Below are 21012 nucleotides of genomic sequence, written 5' to 3'. Positions count from 1 at the left end.
GTAACAATAACTCACATTGACATAACTCTTTAAATTTTTTTAAACCCTTACCTTCTGTCTTAGAATTAATACTAAGTATTGATTCCAAGCCAGAAGAGTAGTAAAGGCTAGGCAATGAGGGTCAAGTGACTTGCCCACGGTCACACACTTATATAACTTTTAATTTTGCAAAAAACTTTACATATGTTATTGCATTTCATCCTCACCATAACCCTTGGATCTAAGTATTACAGGTATCATTAATACCCTGTTTTACAGATGAGGAAACTAAAGTTCTCAAGAGTTTATGGCTACATAGTTAAAAAGTATCAGCGGTAGAATTTGAATCTAGATCTTTCTGTCTCAAAGTCTTATTCTCTATAGCCACGATGAGACACTGCCTCTGAAAGGGAGAAAAGACATATGCTCAGATAGTTATGATAAAAAGGAGAACAGATGGCATGGTCTAAGCCAGTGGTTCCCAAACTTTTTTGGCCTACTGCCCCCTTTCCAGAAAAAATATTACTTAGCCCCCTGGAAATTAATTTTTTAAAAATGTTAATAGGAAAGATAAATGCACCTATGGCCATCACCACCTCCTTGGATTGCTGCAGCACCCACCAGGGGGCAGTGGCACCCACTTTGGGAATCACTGGTCTAAGCAAAGGACTATGAGAAATTTGAGGAGGGAGGGATCATCATCTGGAGCTTTCTGGGAAGGCTTCATGGAGGAATTGGGACCCGAGTTGGGTCTTGAAGAAAGGAAGGAAGGAAGAGAGATCAGCAGATGGAGATTGCAGGAAAGAGTCCACTCTAGACATGAAAAATGGCAAAGACATATAGAGAAGAGAAGGTGGGTCAGGAACACGGGGATAGGGAGTCATCTATCTGCCTGAGACAGCATGTTGAATATGTGAGGCAGAAAATAGGAGGTAAAATTTGTTAATAATTTGGGTCCCGATTGTGGAATACCTTAAATGCCAAAATCATGAGTTCGAACTCTATTTGATAGGCAATGAGAAGTCTGCGTTTCTGGCAGCTAGGTAGCTCATTGGATAGAGAGCCAGGGCTAGAGATGGAAGATCTTGCATTCAAATATAACCTCAGTCACTTCCTAATTGTATGACCCTGGGCTAGTCACTTAACCCCAATTACCTAGCCTTTACTGCCCTTCTGCCTTGGAATTGATAGTACTGATTCTAAGACAGAAGGTAAGGGATTAAAAAGAAGACAAAGAGGAAAATGACCAGGATGGGGTGAGTCCTTGGCCAATGCAATGATCGTGGCATTTTCTGTGTATGCAGCTTTTGAAAAGAATCCAATTTGTCTCCGGTAGCTTGGGCGCCAAAGTAGATAAAGTTAGGAAGTCCTGGGTGCAAATCTAGCCTCCGATATTGCCTGTATGACCTCAGGCAAGTCTCTTAACCTCTGTTTGCCTCAATTTCCTTGATTATAAAATGAGGATAATATTAATTCTTACCTTGAAGGATTATTGTAAAGAGTAAATGAGATAATATTTGTAAAAGCACTTAGCACATAGTAGGTGCTATATAAATACTTCTTCCTTTCTCTTCTCTTCCCTTCCCTCCCACTGCTTTGCTTCTGGAAAATGGTCTTGAGGTAGGGCATTCCATGCCCGTTTCAGAGGACAGTCAAACGTTAATATCCTGTTCCAGGATGAACTCTTAAGAATGGGAGAGAGCTGGCACTGAACCCTCATTAAGCTATGATGAAACTTTTCCTGGGCTTGCCCCTTGCCCTGGCTTTTCCTGGCAGACTTGCACATGCAAGTCCCCTCCTCCGTACCTCCAAAGCAGGGGCAGCAGCAGCTCTTAGTCAAGCTCCCTAGGCTCTGAGCCAGCCAACATGACCCTTTCCGATTTCCAGTCACTTGTGAATGATTTGTAAAGGCTAAGGCAGCACCATGGGTACCCAGGGGCAGAAGGAGCTCTCTTAATGAGCAGAGCAAGCAGCTGGTCATAACATCTGCTAATGAGTCTGTCGGTCATGCTCTCTCTTGGCAACACTGGCTTGGACCAGTCTGGATCCTGGGTTAGTAGGAAAGGTCCTTGGGGGCCAATTTTACCTGCCACGGAGTAGAATGAACTGTGGAACCGTTTGTTTTCTGTATGCTGGGTTCTACAGGCTCTTCCAGCTCTGACATACTAAAGGCTCCCCCAGCTCTGACAGTCATCCATGTTCTAAGGACTCTCCCAACTGACGTGCTGGGTTCTAAGGACTAACCCAGCTCATTTTGTGTCCGAAGGTAACCTCCTGCTACCGATGTTTTGGATTGTAAGGGCTCTCCCAGCTCTGACATTCTGGGTTCTAAGGATCATCCCAGCTAATTTTGTGTTCTAAGGTCCCTCCCAGTGCCGACATTTTGGATTCTGGAGATCTCCCAGTCCTTGAATTCCAACAGACCATTACACTAGAACATGGAAATTTTTCCAGTTTCTCTGTCTCTGTCTCCCCCTGCTTACCTTCTGTCTTAGAATTGATATATTGAGTATTAGTTCCAAGGGAGAAGAGTGGTAAGGGCTAGACAAATGGGGTTCAGTAACTTTCCCAAGATCATATAGCTAAAAAGTATCTGAGGTCAAATTTGAACCCAGGACCTCCCATTTCTAGGCCTGGCTCTCTATCCGGTGAGTCACCTGGCTGCCTCTCCCATTCTCTATTTGGACAAGGTTCTTAGATCTTAGCACTCTACTTCCCACAAGAAAATCTTTATCTGAGGCCATCTTCAGACTCTCTTAAAGACAGTCAACTCTACTTCAGTCAATTACCAGGATGGGTGCTCTTGGCCTCTAAGGGGTTATCATCAGGATCATCAACAAGCATTTCTCTCTCATTGCAAGTTCAGCTGCTCTATTTTTCCCTTTGGGAGATATTTTTCCTTTTTACTATTAAGAAACGTGAGACTATAGAATGTTAGAGCTGGAAGTAATAACAGAACATATTGATTGTCAGGGCTGGAAAATACCTTAGAAATGATCTAGCTCAACCATCTCCAAAAAGGGAATCCTTTCTTCTTTGTCTCCTTTTTCCTTACTATGTAGTTGAACCTCTGAACATGGCCTCTGCCAGTGGGAAAGCTGGTGCCAGCTCTTGATGCTCTGCTCACAACCCTTTAGCACATACAAAGCTCTTATCACAGACTCCCAATAGGGAGAAGGAAGGTTCAGAATGGGTTGGTGCAGGGGGAGATGAGAGGCAGTAGGATATGGGAGGAGAATGACTCTGATTTGTCAGAGCTGATTCAATTTCTGGACTCCTTAGTTTGAGGGAAGATGGGCTCTTTTTAAAACCAGTACCATCTATCTTAGTATCATTTCTCAGACAAAGGAGTGGCAAGGGCTAGGCAACTGGAGTCAAGTGACTTGCCCAGGGACATACAGCTAGAAAGTGTCTAAGAGCATATTTGAACCCAGATCCTCCTGACTCCAGGCCTGGCACTCATTCATTCCACTGTACTACCTAGCTGCTCCAAAACGACCTCTTCTTATCCTTTTCTCTTTTTCTAGGGAAGGGAACACTTGGGGGGAAAAAATCCAACAACTAGACCTTGTGGCAGTCTGGCAATCATCTCCCAAGCTCAAAAATTAACCACCTGACATAGCATTTTCCCTTTCCCCTCAGGTTTGCTTTTTCTGTCCCTAAACACCTAGACTTTAATCTCTATGTAATCATGTTTTTTAAATGTCTGAGAGGGATTTAGGTTTAAGAAAAATTGTAGACCTCCCTGGAAGAAATGTAGTAAAGTGAAGTGTCAGGAGACCTGGGTTCAAAGTCTTGTGACCTTGTGCAAGTCACTTCCCTTTTTGGACTCAATTTGGCACTCTGTAAAATGAAGGCATTAGATGAGATGACTTGTAAGGTCCATTCAAATGCTAATATTCTGAGTTCTAAGATCCCTTCCAGTTCTAGTATTCTTTGTTCTATGGTCCCATCTAACTTTGACATTTGAGGTTCTAAGGTACCTTGTGTTTCTACCATTCTTTGTTGTATACTTTACCTTCTTCTCCAACTAAGTTCTGAGTTCAGAATTTCTTTTTAGCTCTGACAGTCTATGTTCTGTGTTCCAAAACTTCTTCTAGTTCTAATTTTCCATAATTCCAAGTGAGAACAGCTTTCTTTTTTTAAAAAAATTCTTTAAAATGATGAACTTAGCAATCATTAAGCACAAACATTTCAATATAACAAAGAAGAAAAAAGGATTATATATGAAACTATGAGCTTGTTACATGGAGTTTTTTTTTTTACAAGGGTACATTAAATTTAATGGAATAACAAAATTACCCTTCATGTCCCCTTCTGGTCTTCTTTTTGTTTTCTTCTGTGTATTTAAAAAATGTTTTATTGAAGAGCTTTTTGTTCCTTCCTTCCTTCCTTCCTTCCTCCCTTCCTTCCTTCCTTCCTTCCTTCCTTCCTTCCTCTTTTTTTGCATTTCTAACATTATTCATTAATTCATTCCCCACCCAGAGAAGCTCTCCCTTGTATCAAATAAGTTCAGCAAGCAAAACACATTGTCCATGTCTGTAAACATAGGTTTCACTTGGCACCTCTAGTCTATTATCTCTTCATTTAAGAGGTGGGAAGCCTCCTTCTCCATTAGTCAAAACAGCTTTCTGAAGCTCAACAGAACAAGCCTAGGGGAAATGAATCAAATCTCTGGACCAGTTCAGGCTTTTCTCTCCTGAAAGCTAGTCTTCTGATTTGAAGATTCCCTTAGAAAGTGACTAGGTGACCAGTACAGTTAAAATGATAAATAGAAATGTTCACCACCACTGAAATCAAGAATGGACTATGGGTTGCTATCTGGGGTTCTCTGCACCTGAAAGTCCAGTCTTGGATTATCTTTTAGAGAACCTAGGAAGGAGGCAGGGATTCTTAGTGCCAGTGATGAGCTCAGGATAGGTGATAGAGCTGCTCTAGGGCCACCCAGTGAGTCAGCACAGAGAAAATAATGGGTAATAAATCTGATTCTAGGATGCCTAGCTGTGACCTTCCCTTGTTCAGGAGATTTCTTCTTAGTGAAGAGACTAGATGATCCTGTCACCAAAAGCCAGTGCCAGTCTATGCCCTTGAGGGGCCTGGGAAAGGCTGAGGGGCAGAAGGAGCTGACCAGAAAAAGGAAGGGTACAGCTTTTGTTAATTCCAGATTAGTTGCCTTGGACAGCTTTCTGGCTTAAACCCCAAAATCCTCTGTGAGTCTGGATTCTCTTCTCCATGGGAAGCCCTGAGAGGGCTGGGAAGCTATGTGGGGGTCACCATGGCCATATTCCAATTCCTAATCTGCTCATGAAGACAAACTCTCCAGATCAACTCATAATAGCCTAAGTGTGAGCAAAGGGGTCATTGGCACTAGCCACAAGGGATAGGGATGTTGTAGTGTTGGAGAAAGAGACCTAGACTGATTCAAGTAGAGCCAGGTTCAAGTGCTGACTGTCACTAATTTGTTGTGTGCCCTTGGGCATGCCACTTTTCATATGTGGACCTCAGTTTCCTCTTCTGTGAAATGAATGGGTCAAGCTGAATTTCTAAGGTCCTTTCTGGCTTTAGAACATTCTTTATTTTAGAAGTCCCTCCCAATTTCAACATTTTACAATTTAAGGTCCCTCAACTTGACTTTTTATATTCTAAAGTCCCTTCCAAATCTGACATTCTATGTTCTAAGGTCCCTTCCAGCTCTAACATTCAATGTTCTATGGTTCCTTTTAGATTCAGCATTCTGTGTTCTTAGATCTCTTCCCTCTCTGTCTATATTCTAAGATTCTTTCCAGTTCCAACATTCCCTATTCTATTGTTCCTTCAATTTCTAATATTCTTTTTTTTTCTAAAATCCATCCTATCTTTGTTCTAAGGTCCCTTCTAGCTCCTCAGTTCTAGCATTCTGTGTTCTAAGGGACCTTCCAGATATGACGAGAATTCTGTATTTTAAGCAAACTTCCAGATCTGTTGTTCCATGGTCTCTGATCCATAACATCCTTTACATTTGTGTCTCTTCTTGCAGGAAGGAAAATGCCTCTTTGTCATCCTGCTGATGGCGCTCTACTGGTGTACAGAGGCCCTGCCCTTGTCAGTGACTGCTCTGCTCCCCATCATCCTCTTCCCCTTCTTGGGCATCTTGCCCTCCAGCAAAGTATGCCCCCAGTATTTCCTGGACACCAACTTTCTCTTCCTCAGTGGGCTAATCATGGCCTCTGCTATTGAGGAGTGGAACCTGCATCGAAGAATTGCACTAAAGGTGCTGATGTTTGTTGGCGTCCAGCCAGCCAGGTAATAGGCCATCCCTTCCCAGATGCAAAACCTTACTCATGGCCCTTCTCGGCAACACATCCTGATATAAAGAGTTCTAGATCCATCTGTGGTTTAGTACTGAATGGCTATTAAGCTCTGTGGGTCTTAGTGATCACATCTGTAAAATGGGCATCGTTAGCCCTAGGTCAGCCTACATTACAGGCTTGTTGCAAGGATCTAACATTCTAATGTCCTATGCCCAGTGATGGTGAACCTTTTAGAGACTATGTGCCATGCTTCCTCCCCCCAGAGAAGGAGTGTCACCCCACTCTTACCCCAGCCAGGGAAGGGAGGAAACACTCCCATTGGGCTCTAGGCAGAGGGGTGGGTGATATGAAAAAATGTCCAAAGGCACAGTGGAGAGCAGAAGGGAGCAGCTCCACCCAAGTCTCTCTGACTTTCTACTAATGAACTGAACTCTGGCGAGTGATAGGTGCACATACCCACAAGAGAGGGCTCTCCATGCCTTCTTTGGCATGCGTGCCATAGGCTCACCATCACACTTATGCTAACTTTTAAAGCAATCACAAGAATCTACTTAAACGGTGGGTCACAGTATCAGAGTAATAGTTCTCAAAGTGTGGTCTGTTGACCTTTGGAGGTCCCTGAGATGCTTTCAGGGGGTCAGCAAGGTCAAAACTATTTTTGTAATAATAAAAATATGTTTAAACTTAAAATATAGTAAATATTAATAGATACAACTTTATAAAGGGGTCCTCAATAATTTTAAGAGTGTAAATGGGTCCTGAGACCCAGTTTAAGAACTGATGCTTTAGAAAATAATAATAATAACTAATATTCATATAATACTTTTTTAGGTTTAAAGAGCATATTAAATATATACTCTCATTTGATTCTTACCTGAAAGCTATGAATTAGGTGCTATCATTATCCTTATTTTAAAGATAAGGAAACTGAGCCTGAGATAAATTGAGTGACTTGCCCAGGGCCCCAAATCTGGTACAGCTGGGTTTTGATTAATATGTATAATGAAGGCTGTGTAGTGATCACAGATATTCAATTTAACATTACTTGAAATCATAATTATGCAAGATATGGTCATTGGTTCCAACTCAATGGGAATGTGCAGTTCAGCTTTGATTATGGTGGCCACTTTGTGGGGTTGATTATTCTTTCTCTTTGGGGCCCAACCTGTGTCTGAGGCAGCATTTGAGCTCAGGCCCTCCTGACTCCCAGACCGGCACTCTATCCATACTCTATCATGTTGCTGTCCAAGCTGCACTCAACTAGCAAATCAATCAGCAAACATTGTTATGTAGTGCCTGGAAATATCAATACAAAGAAATAAATAATCCCCTCTCTCATGGAGTTGCCATTATAGTGGAGGAGAAAGCAAATATATAGGGTAAAGAGCTGAACAAACTCAAATATATACCAAGTTATTAAAAATAAGATAGTTTGAGAAGACCACCAGCAGTTGGGGAGATCAGGACTGGCTTCACGCAGCAAAGGGTGCCTGAGCTTCATCTTATAAGGAGGGGGGCGGGGGGAGAGAAGTGCTTATCGGGCAGAGGAAACAGGACTATATAGATAAAGCAATCCAAATCCCTCAGCTTAAGTAGAAGAAACGTGACTTGCCCACAGTCATATAACTTCTGTGATAAATATCTTCTGAATCATAAGAACCACATGGAGAACCATCCCCAAATAATATATTAAGAGCAGCTCCTATTTGTGTAGAGCTTTAAGATTTGTAAAGCAGTTTGTAAACATTATATAATTTTATTCCCCCAACAACCCTGGAAGGTGATGCTATCATTATCCTCATTTTACAGATGGGTAAACTAAGGCAGACATAGACCAGGCAACTTGTCTAGGGTCATACAGTTATTGGGTAAAGCTAGGTGTGAACTCAAGTCTTCCTGGGTCCAGGACTAGAACTCCCTGCTATATATCTTGGTTGCTTCTGATAAATATAAAATAGAAATATAAAATCATATATTGATTTTATAATAAGAATGCTAGTTCTGTTGTGATGTCCCCCAAACCAGCCTTCTGGCTTCCTATCTTAGACAAAACCCTGGGCTGGCTAGACTGTGGCACTGATTCAGGGGACTTTTCCTCAGCTCCTAGGAGGACATCAGTGATTTAGTTAGTATCTACTGGGCATATGATTATTGCAGAAAATGCCATGTCCCTTCTCCCTTCTAGGTCTCAGTTTCAATATCTATAAAAGAAAGAATCCTTCTAATTCTAACATTTTATGATTCTAAACTCTAATTATTATTAATTCAATAGACATTTATTAAACACCGATTTGTGAAGAGTTTTGTTTTATGATGGGAATATAGAGATGAATTAGACACAATCTGGGGATCCTTAAGGGCTGTCGGTGGCACAGTGGATAGAATGCTGGACCCAGAGTCAGGAAAACTCACCTTCCTGAGTTTAAATCTGTCTTCAGACACTTATCAGCTGTATGACTCTGGACAAGTCTTTTAATCCTATTTGCTTCAGCTCTTCATCTGTAAAGATATGAAGGAGAAGAAAATGGCAAGTCGCTCTAGTATCCACCAAGAAAACCCCAAATGGGATCAGAGAGACAGACATGACTGAAAACCATTGAACCACAACAAATATCCTTAAGGCACTAATAGTCCAGCAGAGAAAATAAGAAGTGAACCAATAAATATGATGAATGCTTAAGAGGAGTACGAAGTGCCTTGAGATCAGATGAGAGAGATCATGTCTAACTGTGGGGATGAAGGAAGCCTTCATTTAAGAGGCGGTGTTACAGGACAGCCAGGTAGCTCAGTGGGTAGAGAACCAAGCTTAGAGACACGAGTTCAAATCTGGTCTCAGCCATTTCCTCACCATGTGACCCTGGGCAAGTCACTTAACCCCCATTGCCTAGCCCTTGGACCTGAAACTTAGTATTGATTCTGAGAGAAGGTAAGGGCTAAAAAAAAAAAAGGAAGATGTGATGTTTGAGTGGTGCCATGACTGATGATGAGGAAGAGGCAAGCAGGAAGAAACACTAAAACAATGGCCTTTCTCTGCGCCTCCAAAGCCTGTTCTCTGGTTTTCTCCCACCAGGCTCATCTTAGGAATGATGGTGACCACCTCCTTCTTGTCCATGTGGCTCAGCAACACAGCATCCACCGCCATGATGCTCCCCATCGCCAATGCCATCCTGAAGAGCCTGTTTGGGGAGGAGGCTGGAAGAGACCTCGGCTGGGAGAATGAAGAGAATTTGGGTGAGATGGGCAGAGAAGGGGAGGGCTAGCCGGGCCAGACAGCTGCTAACACAAGTCAGCAAATACTTATTCAGTGTTCTACATGTGAGCATCACCGTGCCAGACCTCGAGATACAAGGAGCCAGCCCCTGCCCCTGGAAGCTTACATTGGGAGGGGGAGGCTGTGGGCAAGGGGGAAGAAAGAGAGCAGGACACAGATAAGTACGTGGGCAGAGCAGTGTGTGAGCGGGCAAGCGGGAGGCACGAACAAGATGCCCCAGAAAATGGTGAGGTTCAGCAGAAAAGAAGGGAAGAGGAAGCAGAAGAGCCTTGGGAGAACAGAACTACTGCCTCTACTGTTACTACTGCTGCTAATACCTCCACTGAAGAGGCTCTATTGCTACTACCACTAAAACTACTACTACTATTGCTGCTACTACTACTATTACTACCACTACTATTACTGCTACTACTACTACTATGGCTACTACTACTGCTACTTCTGCTGCTACAACTACTATTATAACTACTGCTACTATTACTACTATTCTTATTGGGCAGCTAGGTGGTGCAGTAGAGATAGAGTGCTGGGACTGGATTCAGGAAGACCTGAATTCAAATCTAGCCTAATCCACTTACTAGCTGAGTGACCCTAGGCATGTCATTTAACTCTTTTTGTCTCGGTTTCCTCATTTGGAAAATAACCTGGAGAAGGAAATGGCAAACCATTCCAGTATCGTTGCCAAGAAAACCCCATTCAAATCTGGCCTCAGACACTTCCTGGCTGTGTGACCCTGGGCAAGTCACTTGACCCCCATTGCCTACCCATACCATTCTTCTGCCTTGGAGCCAATACACAGTATTGACTCCAAGATGGAAGGGAAGGGTTTAAAAAAAAACAAAAACCAAATAGGGTCATGAAGAGTCAGCCACAACTGAAACAGCTATATGACATCCAAAACTACTACTGCTACTACTACTATAGCAATCATTTATGTAGCATTTTTTTAAAACTCAGCTTCTGCCTTGGAATCAATACTGAATATGTTCTAAGGCAGAAGAGTGTGGACAACTGGGATTATATACAGTGGACACACTGTGCTGCCCAGCTACCCCTATGTAGCACTTTCAAGCTTAAGATGAGACATGGGGGTGGGATGATGATGGTATCCCTCATGATGCATGATGAGAAGTCAGTATGCCATCAGCTCACAGCCCAGTCTGTCTGGAATGGAGAATGGGGGAAGGAGAGCAATGTGACAGAGATCTGAAAAGGGAGACAGGTTGTGAGGAGCCAGAATGAAATGCCAGGCTGGGGAGTTTGAAGAGTAGTGATGAGGAATTCTGATGCCTGGGGAAAATGAGGAAGGAGGCTTCAGGGATAGATCTCCTATGTGGGGAGAGAATCTAATGAGTCATCCTGTGATAGGGAGACAGAGGTTCTCACCTCAGATATCTAAAGACCACTGCTAGGGAGGCTGACGTGGAAGAGGGTATGGAATGAATCCGGTCCAGACCAGGAAGGAAAACTTCACTGCTGAGTAGAGAGAACTTTTTCCTTACTCATGGATGGGAGATAGAATTTAGCACTCTCAAGTCAAGTACTATAATGCCAGAGAGGGAAGGACCATGTTTCCAGCCCTCCCAACCACCTAGAAGAGGCAGAGGTGGTGAGAAAGGTAGTGGGAGAAGACATATCATCAATAGGACCCTTGACCTAAAATGCAAGAAGCAACCTAGACTGCTGTATTTACTAGCAGCAGAATTGTCAGTAGGCAGGGTGAGGTGAAGGAGTAGAAGTCATGCCATGGATACAGAGGGCTGTGGCATGGGGCTAGCAAAGGTCTACAAGATGTGGTGGGGAAGGATCACTGCAGGATGGAAGTATGTTACCTGAGGCAAAACTCTGCCTTAGTTATGGGAGCTGGAAGGGACTTTAAAAGCTGTCTTCCAGGCCCTTTATTTTACAGACTAAAGGAACTGAGGCCCAGAAAGATTAGGTAAGAATTCATATTTTATCTTACATATAGTAGGAAGTCATTGAAGTTTTTCGAGCAAGAATGTGACATGGTCAGATCTGAACCTTAGTAAAATTATTGTGGATGGGGTGGGGGGAAGGAATAAAAGAGAAGAATAAATAGGAATAGGAATATACCCCCCAAAAAAGAAAAGAAGGAAGAGAATGTTAATGAAGCAGTTATAACACACAGAAGAAAACAGAAGGAAGTTAAAAAATGACACATGTAAGCAGGACAACATTGGAATTACTATTTTATTTATGATGGTATATACATATTTATATATGCACATATTACATATACATTATAATAGTATATTACATATAATTATTATATTACAAATATTATATATTTTATCATATAAGATCATCTGTAAAAAATTGAGTTTCATTCTTTTATATGCAATTCTCTTTCTCTGTTCTTTGAATATGGGGAGAGGCACGCTTGTTGAAAATGGGGGCTTAACAATTTTTAAAGATTTATTTTGGCAACATGGTGCAATATGATTTGGAGTAAGGAAGCCCTGGATGCACAAAGTCTATTTTTTAAAAATAAGCTTTATTTTATGTCTTTTTATTTCTACATTACCATATTCCCCCCCAGTATCTATCAGAGAGCCATTCCACATAAGAAAGAATATTTTTAAGACAAAAAAAAAAGAGGAAAAAATAATCAGTATAACTGATTAAAACACTGGAAAAGCCTGATAACTGTGTAATGAGCAAAGCTTGTGGATCTCCCTCGGCCAAATGGCAGTGTGGAAACATCTCCAATTTTCCATTATTTCTGAGCATTTTTGTTCTTTATAATTTTGTGATATTTACTTTTGGTCTTTATATATAAGTATGTTTATAGTTATTTTTTTCATTTTCATTGTTATCATCATTATGTATGTTGTTTTCTTGGCTCTGCTTACTTCACTGCATCAGTTCATGTGGTTCTTCCCATACTTCTCTGGATTTGTCACAATTGTCATTTCTTGCAGCCTAGTTATATTAGTTATATTTCTTCACATTCAGGTACCACAATTTGTTTAGCCAATCCTCCATTGATGAGTATCTACTTTGTTTCCAATTCCTTTGCTATCACAAAAAGTAAGCAGGGAGATGATTAAGGAAACTCTTAAAATAGTCCATTTGAATATGAATAGAGAGGTGGCAATTTGAATGGAGAGGGAGGATGGATGATAAAGGTGTAAAAATAGCAGCAATAGGACTTGATAAATGATTAGGCATGGCAAATGAAGGAGAGGTAGGGGTCCAGGATTAAGGTCAAGGATCAAGAATCAAGATATTTCAGGTTCAAACCTGAGTGCCTTCAAGGATGTTGATGCCATTAGCAATATAGAGAAGTGAAGATGGGACAAGTTGAGGGTGGTAAGCTAACAAGCTCAGTTCTGTATGAGTTGGGTTTAAGATGCCGATGGGACACCCACATGGAGATGTTCTCTAGGTAATTTGGAAGTGTGAAGGATTGGAATTCAAGAAGAGATTAGAGCTGGATCTATAGATTTGGGAGTCACCTGTGTGGAGGTGATCATTGAATCCATTGGAAGTGGGTGAGAGAGTATAAAGAGAGATAAGAGGGCTAAGAAAATTGGCCTCAAGCATACTTCAGGGGTACGGTCAGGGGAAGAGGGTAAAACCAACAAAATAAGTTTATAATGACAGGTCGGAGAACTAGGAGTTCAGTGAGAGAAGCATCTCCAGAAGGAAGAAGTGATTGGCAGTGCCAAATATGGCAGAAAGATAGGAGGATAAAGACTAAGAAATGGCCATTTGCTTTTGTGATGAAGAGATCATTAATAAGAACTGATTAAGTGCTTAATATATGCCAGGTATTGTGCTGAGCCCTGGGAAGACAAAAACAAGGAGAAAGAAAGAGTTCCTGCCTTCAAGGAGCTTACATTCTAATGGAGGAAGACAATGCATAAAAGGGAGTTGAAAAGCATGGAGGAAAGGGGGGAATAGAAGAAGAGGTGCTCACTTGGGAACATGGTAAAGAAAGTTCAGAATGTCAGGAGGGCAGCCTGGAGAAGAACGAAGACATAGCTGGTCTGGGTAACCTCCTTAAAATGGAGGTTCTGGAAGAATCCAACCAGTCAAGGGAAAAGGCTTCAGGGGACCTTTGAGAAAGCAGATTCAGTAGTATTTCAAGGTAGGCGGTCAGACTTCAAGTAGTTTAAGAGGGAATAGAAGGATAGCTTGGTAGCTCACTGCATAGAGAGCCAGGCTTAGTCATTTATGACTCTGGGCAAGTCACTTAGCTCATATTCTGTAGCCCATATTCTTAGCATTTTTCTGCCTTGGATCAATTCTAAGATGGAAGGTAAGGGTTTAGAAAGAAAGAGAGTGAATAGGTGATGAAGACCTGGAGATGGTCAAGGCTGATTATTCTTTCTGAGTGTTTGGCAAAAAAGGGAAAGAAAGAAAACTTGAGGAGGCAGCAGGGTCAAAGGAAAGAATTTTTTTTAAGGTGAGGGAGACCTAGGACTATCTGTAGACAATGCATATAGAGCCACTAAATAAGGAGAGGATGAACACAAGAGAACTGGGGAATGATCAAAGGGGTAAGGGGATAGGAAAGGATGAGATCTGGGATACAAAGGAGAGGGTCTAATCTGGGCAAGGAGAAGAGCCACCTCATCCTCTGAGGCTGGAACAAAGAAGAGGATGGACGACGATGTAAAAAAAAAGTATGGAAAATGATGATGAGGGAGCTCAGCAGAGATGGTCTAAATCTCAGCAAAGTAGAATGCAAGAAATGTGGAGGAAAGAGTATGGGGACTGGGTAGGTGGGCGTTTGTGTCCACATGGATGGTCAGTCACAAAGTCAACAGAGGCTGGAGATAGCATTTCAACAAGTGGTGGGGTCATAGGGCAGTTGACAGATCTGAATGTATTGGGTCAAAGATAGGCCCAGGAGAGCAGATTCATAGCTAATCCTTCTGCAAAGAGAGATGACCTTTACCCCATTTTTAGCTCAGAATGAAACAATCAGAGAGTAGTTAGAATAAAACTGATTTGGGAGTCAAGAGAAACCTAGTTTAAAATCCTTGTTCCTTTACTGACTTGGCCATGTGAGTTTTGGCAAGTCACTTGTAATATTTCCCAGCCTCAGTTTCCTCATTTGTAAAATGAGGATAATGATATTTTAATTACCTGCCTTATAAGGTTGTCATGAAGAAAACATTTTGTGAGCCTCAAAGTATTATGGAAATATAGCCATAGTAGAAAATGCTGACTGTTTGTAATGAATGGGCTTTGTAGGAACATAGATTCAGAGCTAAAAGGAAACTCAGAGGCTATAGAGTGCTGCACTCCCATTTTACAGTTGAGAAAAATGAGGTCCAGAGAGGTTAAGTGAACTGTCTAGTGTCCTACAGCCAATGTGTTTCTGAGGCAAGATTTGAACCCAGGTCTTCCTAACACCAGGTTCAGTGCCCTGTTCACTAAGTCATATTGGCTCTTGGTTGGCTAAGTCCAGAAATATGGCAAAACGTGAGGAATGAACTTCTGTGAACATTTTAAAACTGATGAGTGGCGTGAGCATGAGACTAGGAATCAAGAAGATCTAAGTTCAGATCCTGCCTCAGACACCTACTAGCTGTGTTACCCTGGGCAAGTCATTTAACCTCTGTTTGCATCAGTTTTCTTATCTATAAAATAGAGATTATGATAGCATCTACCTGACAGGGTTGTTGTAAGGGATTAAATGAGTTAGTATAGATGAGATGCTTAGTGAACCTTAAAGGGCTTTATAAATGCTACTATTTTCCTTTTTTAAAAACCCCATACTTTCCATTTTAGAATCAATATTGTATACTGGTTCCAAGGTATAACAGCTATAAGGGCTAGGCAATGGGGGTGAAGTGACTTGCCCTGGAAAACACAGCTGGGGAGTATCTGAGGTCACATTTGAACCCAGGTCCTCCTGTCTTCAGATGTGGCTCTCAATCTAGTGAGCCACCTAGTTGTTCCCTTGCTACTATTACTCTTAAAGGTCAGATGCAGTAAGATAACATAACCTAAGAGTTGGCTCAGCAATAGTTCACTGGAAAAATAAATGAGGGCTGAGACTGACCAATGAATTTCAAACAGGTTAACAGCACGACAAGGCTAAAGAAGAAGTGAGTATAACCTTGGGCCACAGAAACCATCTGGTGTTAAGATAAAAGGATGTCACCTTACTGGGCTCTGTACAGATCCGGCTACATCTCTGTGACATCATGTCCACATTAGGTGCCACATTCAGTCACAGGAGTATTGACATGCTGACATATTTCCAGAGGAGAGAGCAACCAGGATGGTGAAGGGTCAAGAAATCATGTGTTACATGGGTAACAGGAGGGTCCTGAGGCTATTCAGAAAGAAGATCTCAGGAGGTCATTCTCACAGTCTTTACGGAATCAGGATTTAAAGCTAGAAGGAACCTTAGGTATCATCTCATCTAGGGGTTCTTCACCTTGTTTGTGTCTCATCCCTTAGACAATGTGGTGAAGCCTCTGGAACCCTTCTTGGAATAGGGTCTGTGAATGTTTAAAATAAAATACAAAGGACTACAAAGAAAACCAAAGAATGGTGAATATAGAGATGCCATTTCCTGCCCCCCCCAACGCCCCGCATCCAAATTCAGAGACATCCCGCAAGATAGATCTTGCTAGAAATTTCTTCCTTTGATTAGGTCTGAAATCTACCTTCTTGTACCTCCCTCTCCCTCTCCCTCCCAACCCTCCTCCAAATTAGCAGTCACATACAAGCAACATACACAAGGCTAGGAGAGACTTTGTCCACCTTGCTTTTTCCCTCGTGGTCCCTCCAAGGCTGAGGGCAAAGGGGAGAAGCAGGGATGCAAGGCTGAGTAAATGGTTAAGAGAGAGCAACACCTTTGCTCTGGCTCAACTTGCTAATAGAGAGGGTCCTTTTGCCGAACCACAAACCTCTGGCTTCTAGCTGTCAGCAAAGCAACCCACAAGGCCCCTTGCCCAGTAGAGTGTGACGAAGACTCAGTGAGCCTTCATCACAGCCATTTCCATTTCTAATGATTCATTGGCATCTATGAGGTTTAGGACCCTGCTGCCCCTCCCAATGCCCATGGTTTCCTCTAGCACTTTACCACAATAGCTGGCACCTGCTAATTGCTTGTTGAATTGAATTGAGAGCCAGAACTGAGAAGAATCACAACAGTTTATGTTTCTAGACTGATGTCTATCTATCCATCTATCTTCTGTCTATTTCTCCATCCATATATCTAATCATTCTATTTATCTATTATCTCTCTCTCCATCTGTCTGTCTCTCTCTTCATCCATATATCTAATCTATTCTCTCTCTCTCCATCTGCCTGTCTCTCTCCATCCATATATCTAATTATTCTATTTATCTATTCTCTCTCTCTCTTGCCATCTGTCTATCTATCTCTTCACCCACATATCTAATCATTCTATTTATCTGTTCTATCATTCTATCTACCTATCTATCTCATCTATTTATCATTCTATTTATCTATCCTATCTTTATCTATTCTATCATTCTGTTTATTTATCCATCCTATATCTACTCTCTCTTTCAGTCTATTTATCTGTCTGTCCATCTGTCTGCCTCTTCATCCATTGATCTATCTAATCATTCTGTTTGTCTATTCTAGCATTCTATCTATTTATCTATCTCTTCATCCATCTATCATTCTATTTATCTATCCTATCTCTCTCTATCCTATCATTTTTCTCTCTCTTTATCTCTCTCTTCAGCTACCTATCTACCTAATCATTCTATTTATCTATCTTATCTCTATCTCTCTTCATCTCTACCTATCTATATTTATCAATCTGTATATATATATACATATATATCTTTACAAAATTTATAAGGTGCTTTTCAAACAATGATAACCTCATGAGGTTAGGTAGTACAGGTATTATCTCCATTTTAAAGATGTGAGATAGAGAGAAATGGGAAAGCAGAGAGAAGAATGCTTTATCCCAGGCCATAAAACTAAGAAATGTCACATGAAGTCAGACCTCCTTCCTCCAAGTTCAGTGAGAAATCTCTCTACTATATAGTTTTTTCTGAAATAAGAGAGGGCCTCTTGGTAATAGACTTCAATCTCCAGCTGATCATTATTACCATATCCCTGTCTCTAAGGCTTGTAGGGACTTTTATTTTTATTTTTTTAAAATATTTATTTATTTAATTAATTTAGAATATTTTTCCATGGTTACATGATTCACATCCTTTCCCTCCCCTCCTCCTATCTCCCTCCTGTAATTCCACTGGGTTTTGCATGTGTCATTAATCAAGACCTATTTCCATATTATTAATATTTGCAATAGAGTGATTGTTTAGAGTCTGCATCCCCAATCATATCCCCATCAACCCATGTGATCAAGCAAATGTTTTTCTTTTGTTTCTCCTAGGGACTTTTAGAAAGGAACACAACTCATGGAGTACCAATCCCTTGGCCCTCCTCACCTTTCCCCTATCAGGAATTTCTATGTTGATCACCAATTCCCCTTACTTCACATATTAATGATCAAAAGATTTCAAGGAATTAAGCATTCCTCTCTTGGTTCAAATGGACATGGGAAGTGCTTAATAAATTGTTGACTTAATTAGAGGTTGCATTCCTAAAATGAGAGGCAACTCTTTGGAAAGAATTCTGAACTCAAGTCAGAAGACCTGGGTATGAGTCTTACATTTAAAACTTCTTAGCTGTTTGGCATAGTCACTTTTCTTTTTTAGATTTAAATATTTTATTTTTTTAGAAATATTTTCCATGGTTACTTGATTCATGCTTTTCTTTCCCCTTGATCCCCACTTTGCCCCCCCCATAGCCAATGCACATTTCCACTGGTTTTAACATGTGCCATCAATCAAGACTTATTTACATATTATTGATAGTTGCATTGGTGTGGTCTTTTCGTGTCTACATCCCCAATCATGTCTGTATCAACCCATGTGTTCAAGCAGTTGTTTTTCTTCTGTGTTTCCACTCCTGTAGTTCTTCTTCTGAATGTGGGTAGCGTTCTTTTCAATAAATCCCTCAGAATTGTCCTGGGTTATTGCATTGCTGTTATGTGTACAGAAGTCCATTACATTCGATTTTACCACAGTGTATCAATCTCTGTGTACAATGTTTTTCTGGCTCTGCTCCTTTCACTCTACATCAGTTCCTGGAGGTCTTTCCAGTTCACATGGAATTCCTCCAGTTTATTATTCCTTTGAGCACAATAGTACTCCATCACCATCAGATACCACAATTTGTTCAGCCATTCCCCAATTGAAGGGCATACCCTCGTTTTCCAGTTTTTTGCCGCCACAAAGAGCACGGCTATAAATATATATATATATTTTTTTTAACCCTTGTACTTTGGTGTATTGTCTCATAGGTGGAAGAGTGGTAAGGGTGGGCAATGGGGGTCAAGTGACTTGCCCAGGGTCACATAGCTGGGAAGTGGCTGAGGCCGGGTTTGAACCTAGGACCTCCTGTCTCTAGGCCTGACTCTCACTCCACTGAGTTACCCAGCTGCCCCTATAAATATTTTTGTACAAGTCTTTTTATCTATGATCTCTTTGGGGTACAAACCCAGCAATGGTATGGCTGGATCAAAGGGTAGGCAGTCTTTTAGAGCTCTTTGGGCATAGTTCCAAATTTCCATCCAGAATGGTTGGTCAGTTCACAACTCCACCAGCAATGCATTAATGTCCCAATTTTCGCATAGGCACTTCTAAACCTCTTAGAATCTCAATTTTCTCGTCTATATATTGGGGATAATTATACTAGCACTATCTATCTCACTAGATATAATTATTAGGGAAAGGACAGATTTGGTTGGATATGGAAAGTAAGGCCTATATTTTGTGGTTCCTTATTGAGGATTGTTCTCTCTAAAAGGTACCTGTTGAAATCTAAACCTACTACCTGGGGGAGAAGGGGACAGGATAATACCTATTTTCATAGAATATTTTATCAGATTAACTAGCTATCATTCAATCAAAAGGGCCACTGAGCACTTATTAGAGAATTACAGCTATAAAACTAGAAAGAGGCCTTAGAAATCATTTAATCCAATCTCCTCTGTTTGTAGCAATAGAAATCAAGATTCAGTGGCCTGAATCTATTTGCCTAAGGTTAGTGGTTAGTAGCTTTTCAGTCAATTAATCCTGTTTATTTAAAGGCAGTTAGGTGGCATAGTGGATAGAGTGCTGGGTCTGGAGTCAGGAAGACCTGAGTTCAAATCCAACTTCAGACACTAGCTGTGTAAACCTGGGCAAGTCACTTAACCTCTGTCTGCCTCAGTTTCCTCAAGTATAAAACAAACATAATAATGGCACCTACCTCCTGGGGTTGTTGTGAGGATCAAATGAGATAATATTTGTAAAGCACTCAGCACAATGCCTGGCACATAATAGATAATACATGCTCATCGCCTTCTTTTCTTAAATGCCTTGTACGCACTGGGTACCAGGTCTTACTCTGGGATTAGAACCCAGAGCTCCTAATTCCCATTTTGGTGTTCCAGTCTTTATGTTGAGATATAAAGATTAATAAAATGCTTGTCCCTCCATTCAGAGAGCTTTTATCATAGTTTGGGAGACAGGATATATAATAGAGGGTAGATCAAATCTGCCATCAAACCATAGACCATGAATGCAGCAGATATCTAGTCCTGAACAAATTCTAGGACATGGTATCAAAATGGTAGTTTATGAGCACTTAGAAAGGAAAGTAATGAACACTGAATTTTTTTGCATGACTTCTTTAAAAAAAAAATAGGGGTGGGGGGGGCAGCTGGGATTGAGAGCTAGGCCTAGAGATGGGAGCTCTTAGGTTCAAGTCTGGCCTCAGACACTCCCCAGCTGTGTGACCCTGGGCAAGTCACTTGACCCCCCATTGCCTACCCTTATCACTCTTCTGCCTTGGAGCCAATACACAGTATTGACTCCAAGACGGAAGGTAAGGGTTTAAAAAATAAAATAAAATAAAATAAAATAAAATAAAATAAAATAAAATAAATCAGGCTATTTAGTTGTGGCCAAAAAATAGTTGGCTTTGCTGAATTGCTTTTCTCCTTCTTGTCATGAGGGTTGACATGCTGGATAGGGTAGGGGACAGGATATAATTGGAAATGAATAAGAAGTAAAAATAAAATCATCAATAAAAATACAGTTTTAAGAAAATGAGAAAAATTGTAAGAAGAAAAACACGACAGATTAACCTCATGCCCTCTTTTGACAGGCTGTTTAGACTGAATGCTGAAATGCTGGAATGCTGAAAACATAGTATTCTTCAATCTTAGCAAAGCTCTTGACAGAATTTCATACCATACTTGTAGAAAAGATGGAGAGATAGAGGCTAGATGATAGTATAATTAAGTGGAGTGGCATCTGGTTGAATGGCTGGACCTAAAACCTAGCTGCCTTTGTTTGCTTGTATGTTTGTTTGTTTGTTTGTTTCTTTTCTTTCTCTTCTTTCTTTCTTTCTTCCTTCCTTCCTTCCTTCCTTCCTTCCTTCCTT

At 41.1% G+C, this 21012-nt stretch overlaps 1 protein-coding gene across 1 annotated transcript in view; it reads left to right on the top strand.

Moving 5' to 3' along the window:
• The window catches only part of SLC13A3 (solute carrier family 13 member 3), a 79860-nt gene that overhangs the window by 26585 nt on the left and 32263 nt on the right, over positions 1 to 21012 (top strand). The window contains 2 exon segments of the mRNA XM_044663807.1: positions 5996 to 6261; positions 9340 to 9596. Of these exon segments, the coding sequence (XP_044519742.1) occupies positions 5996 to 6261; positions 9340 to 9596 (523 nt within the window).

This window comes from Gracilinanus agilis, chromosome 2 (genome assembly GCF_016433145.1).
Source record: "Gracilinanus agilis isolate LMUSP501 chromosome 2, AgileGrace, whole genome shotgun sequence".
NCBI classification, from domain to species: Eukaryota; Metazoa; Chordata; class Mammalia; order Didelphimorphia; family Didelphidae; genus Gracilinanus; species Gracilinanus agilis.
This window is presented reverse-complemented; position numbering and strand designations above follow the sequence as displayed.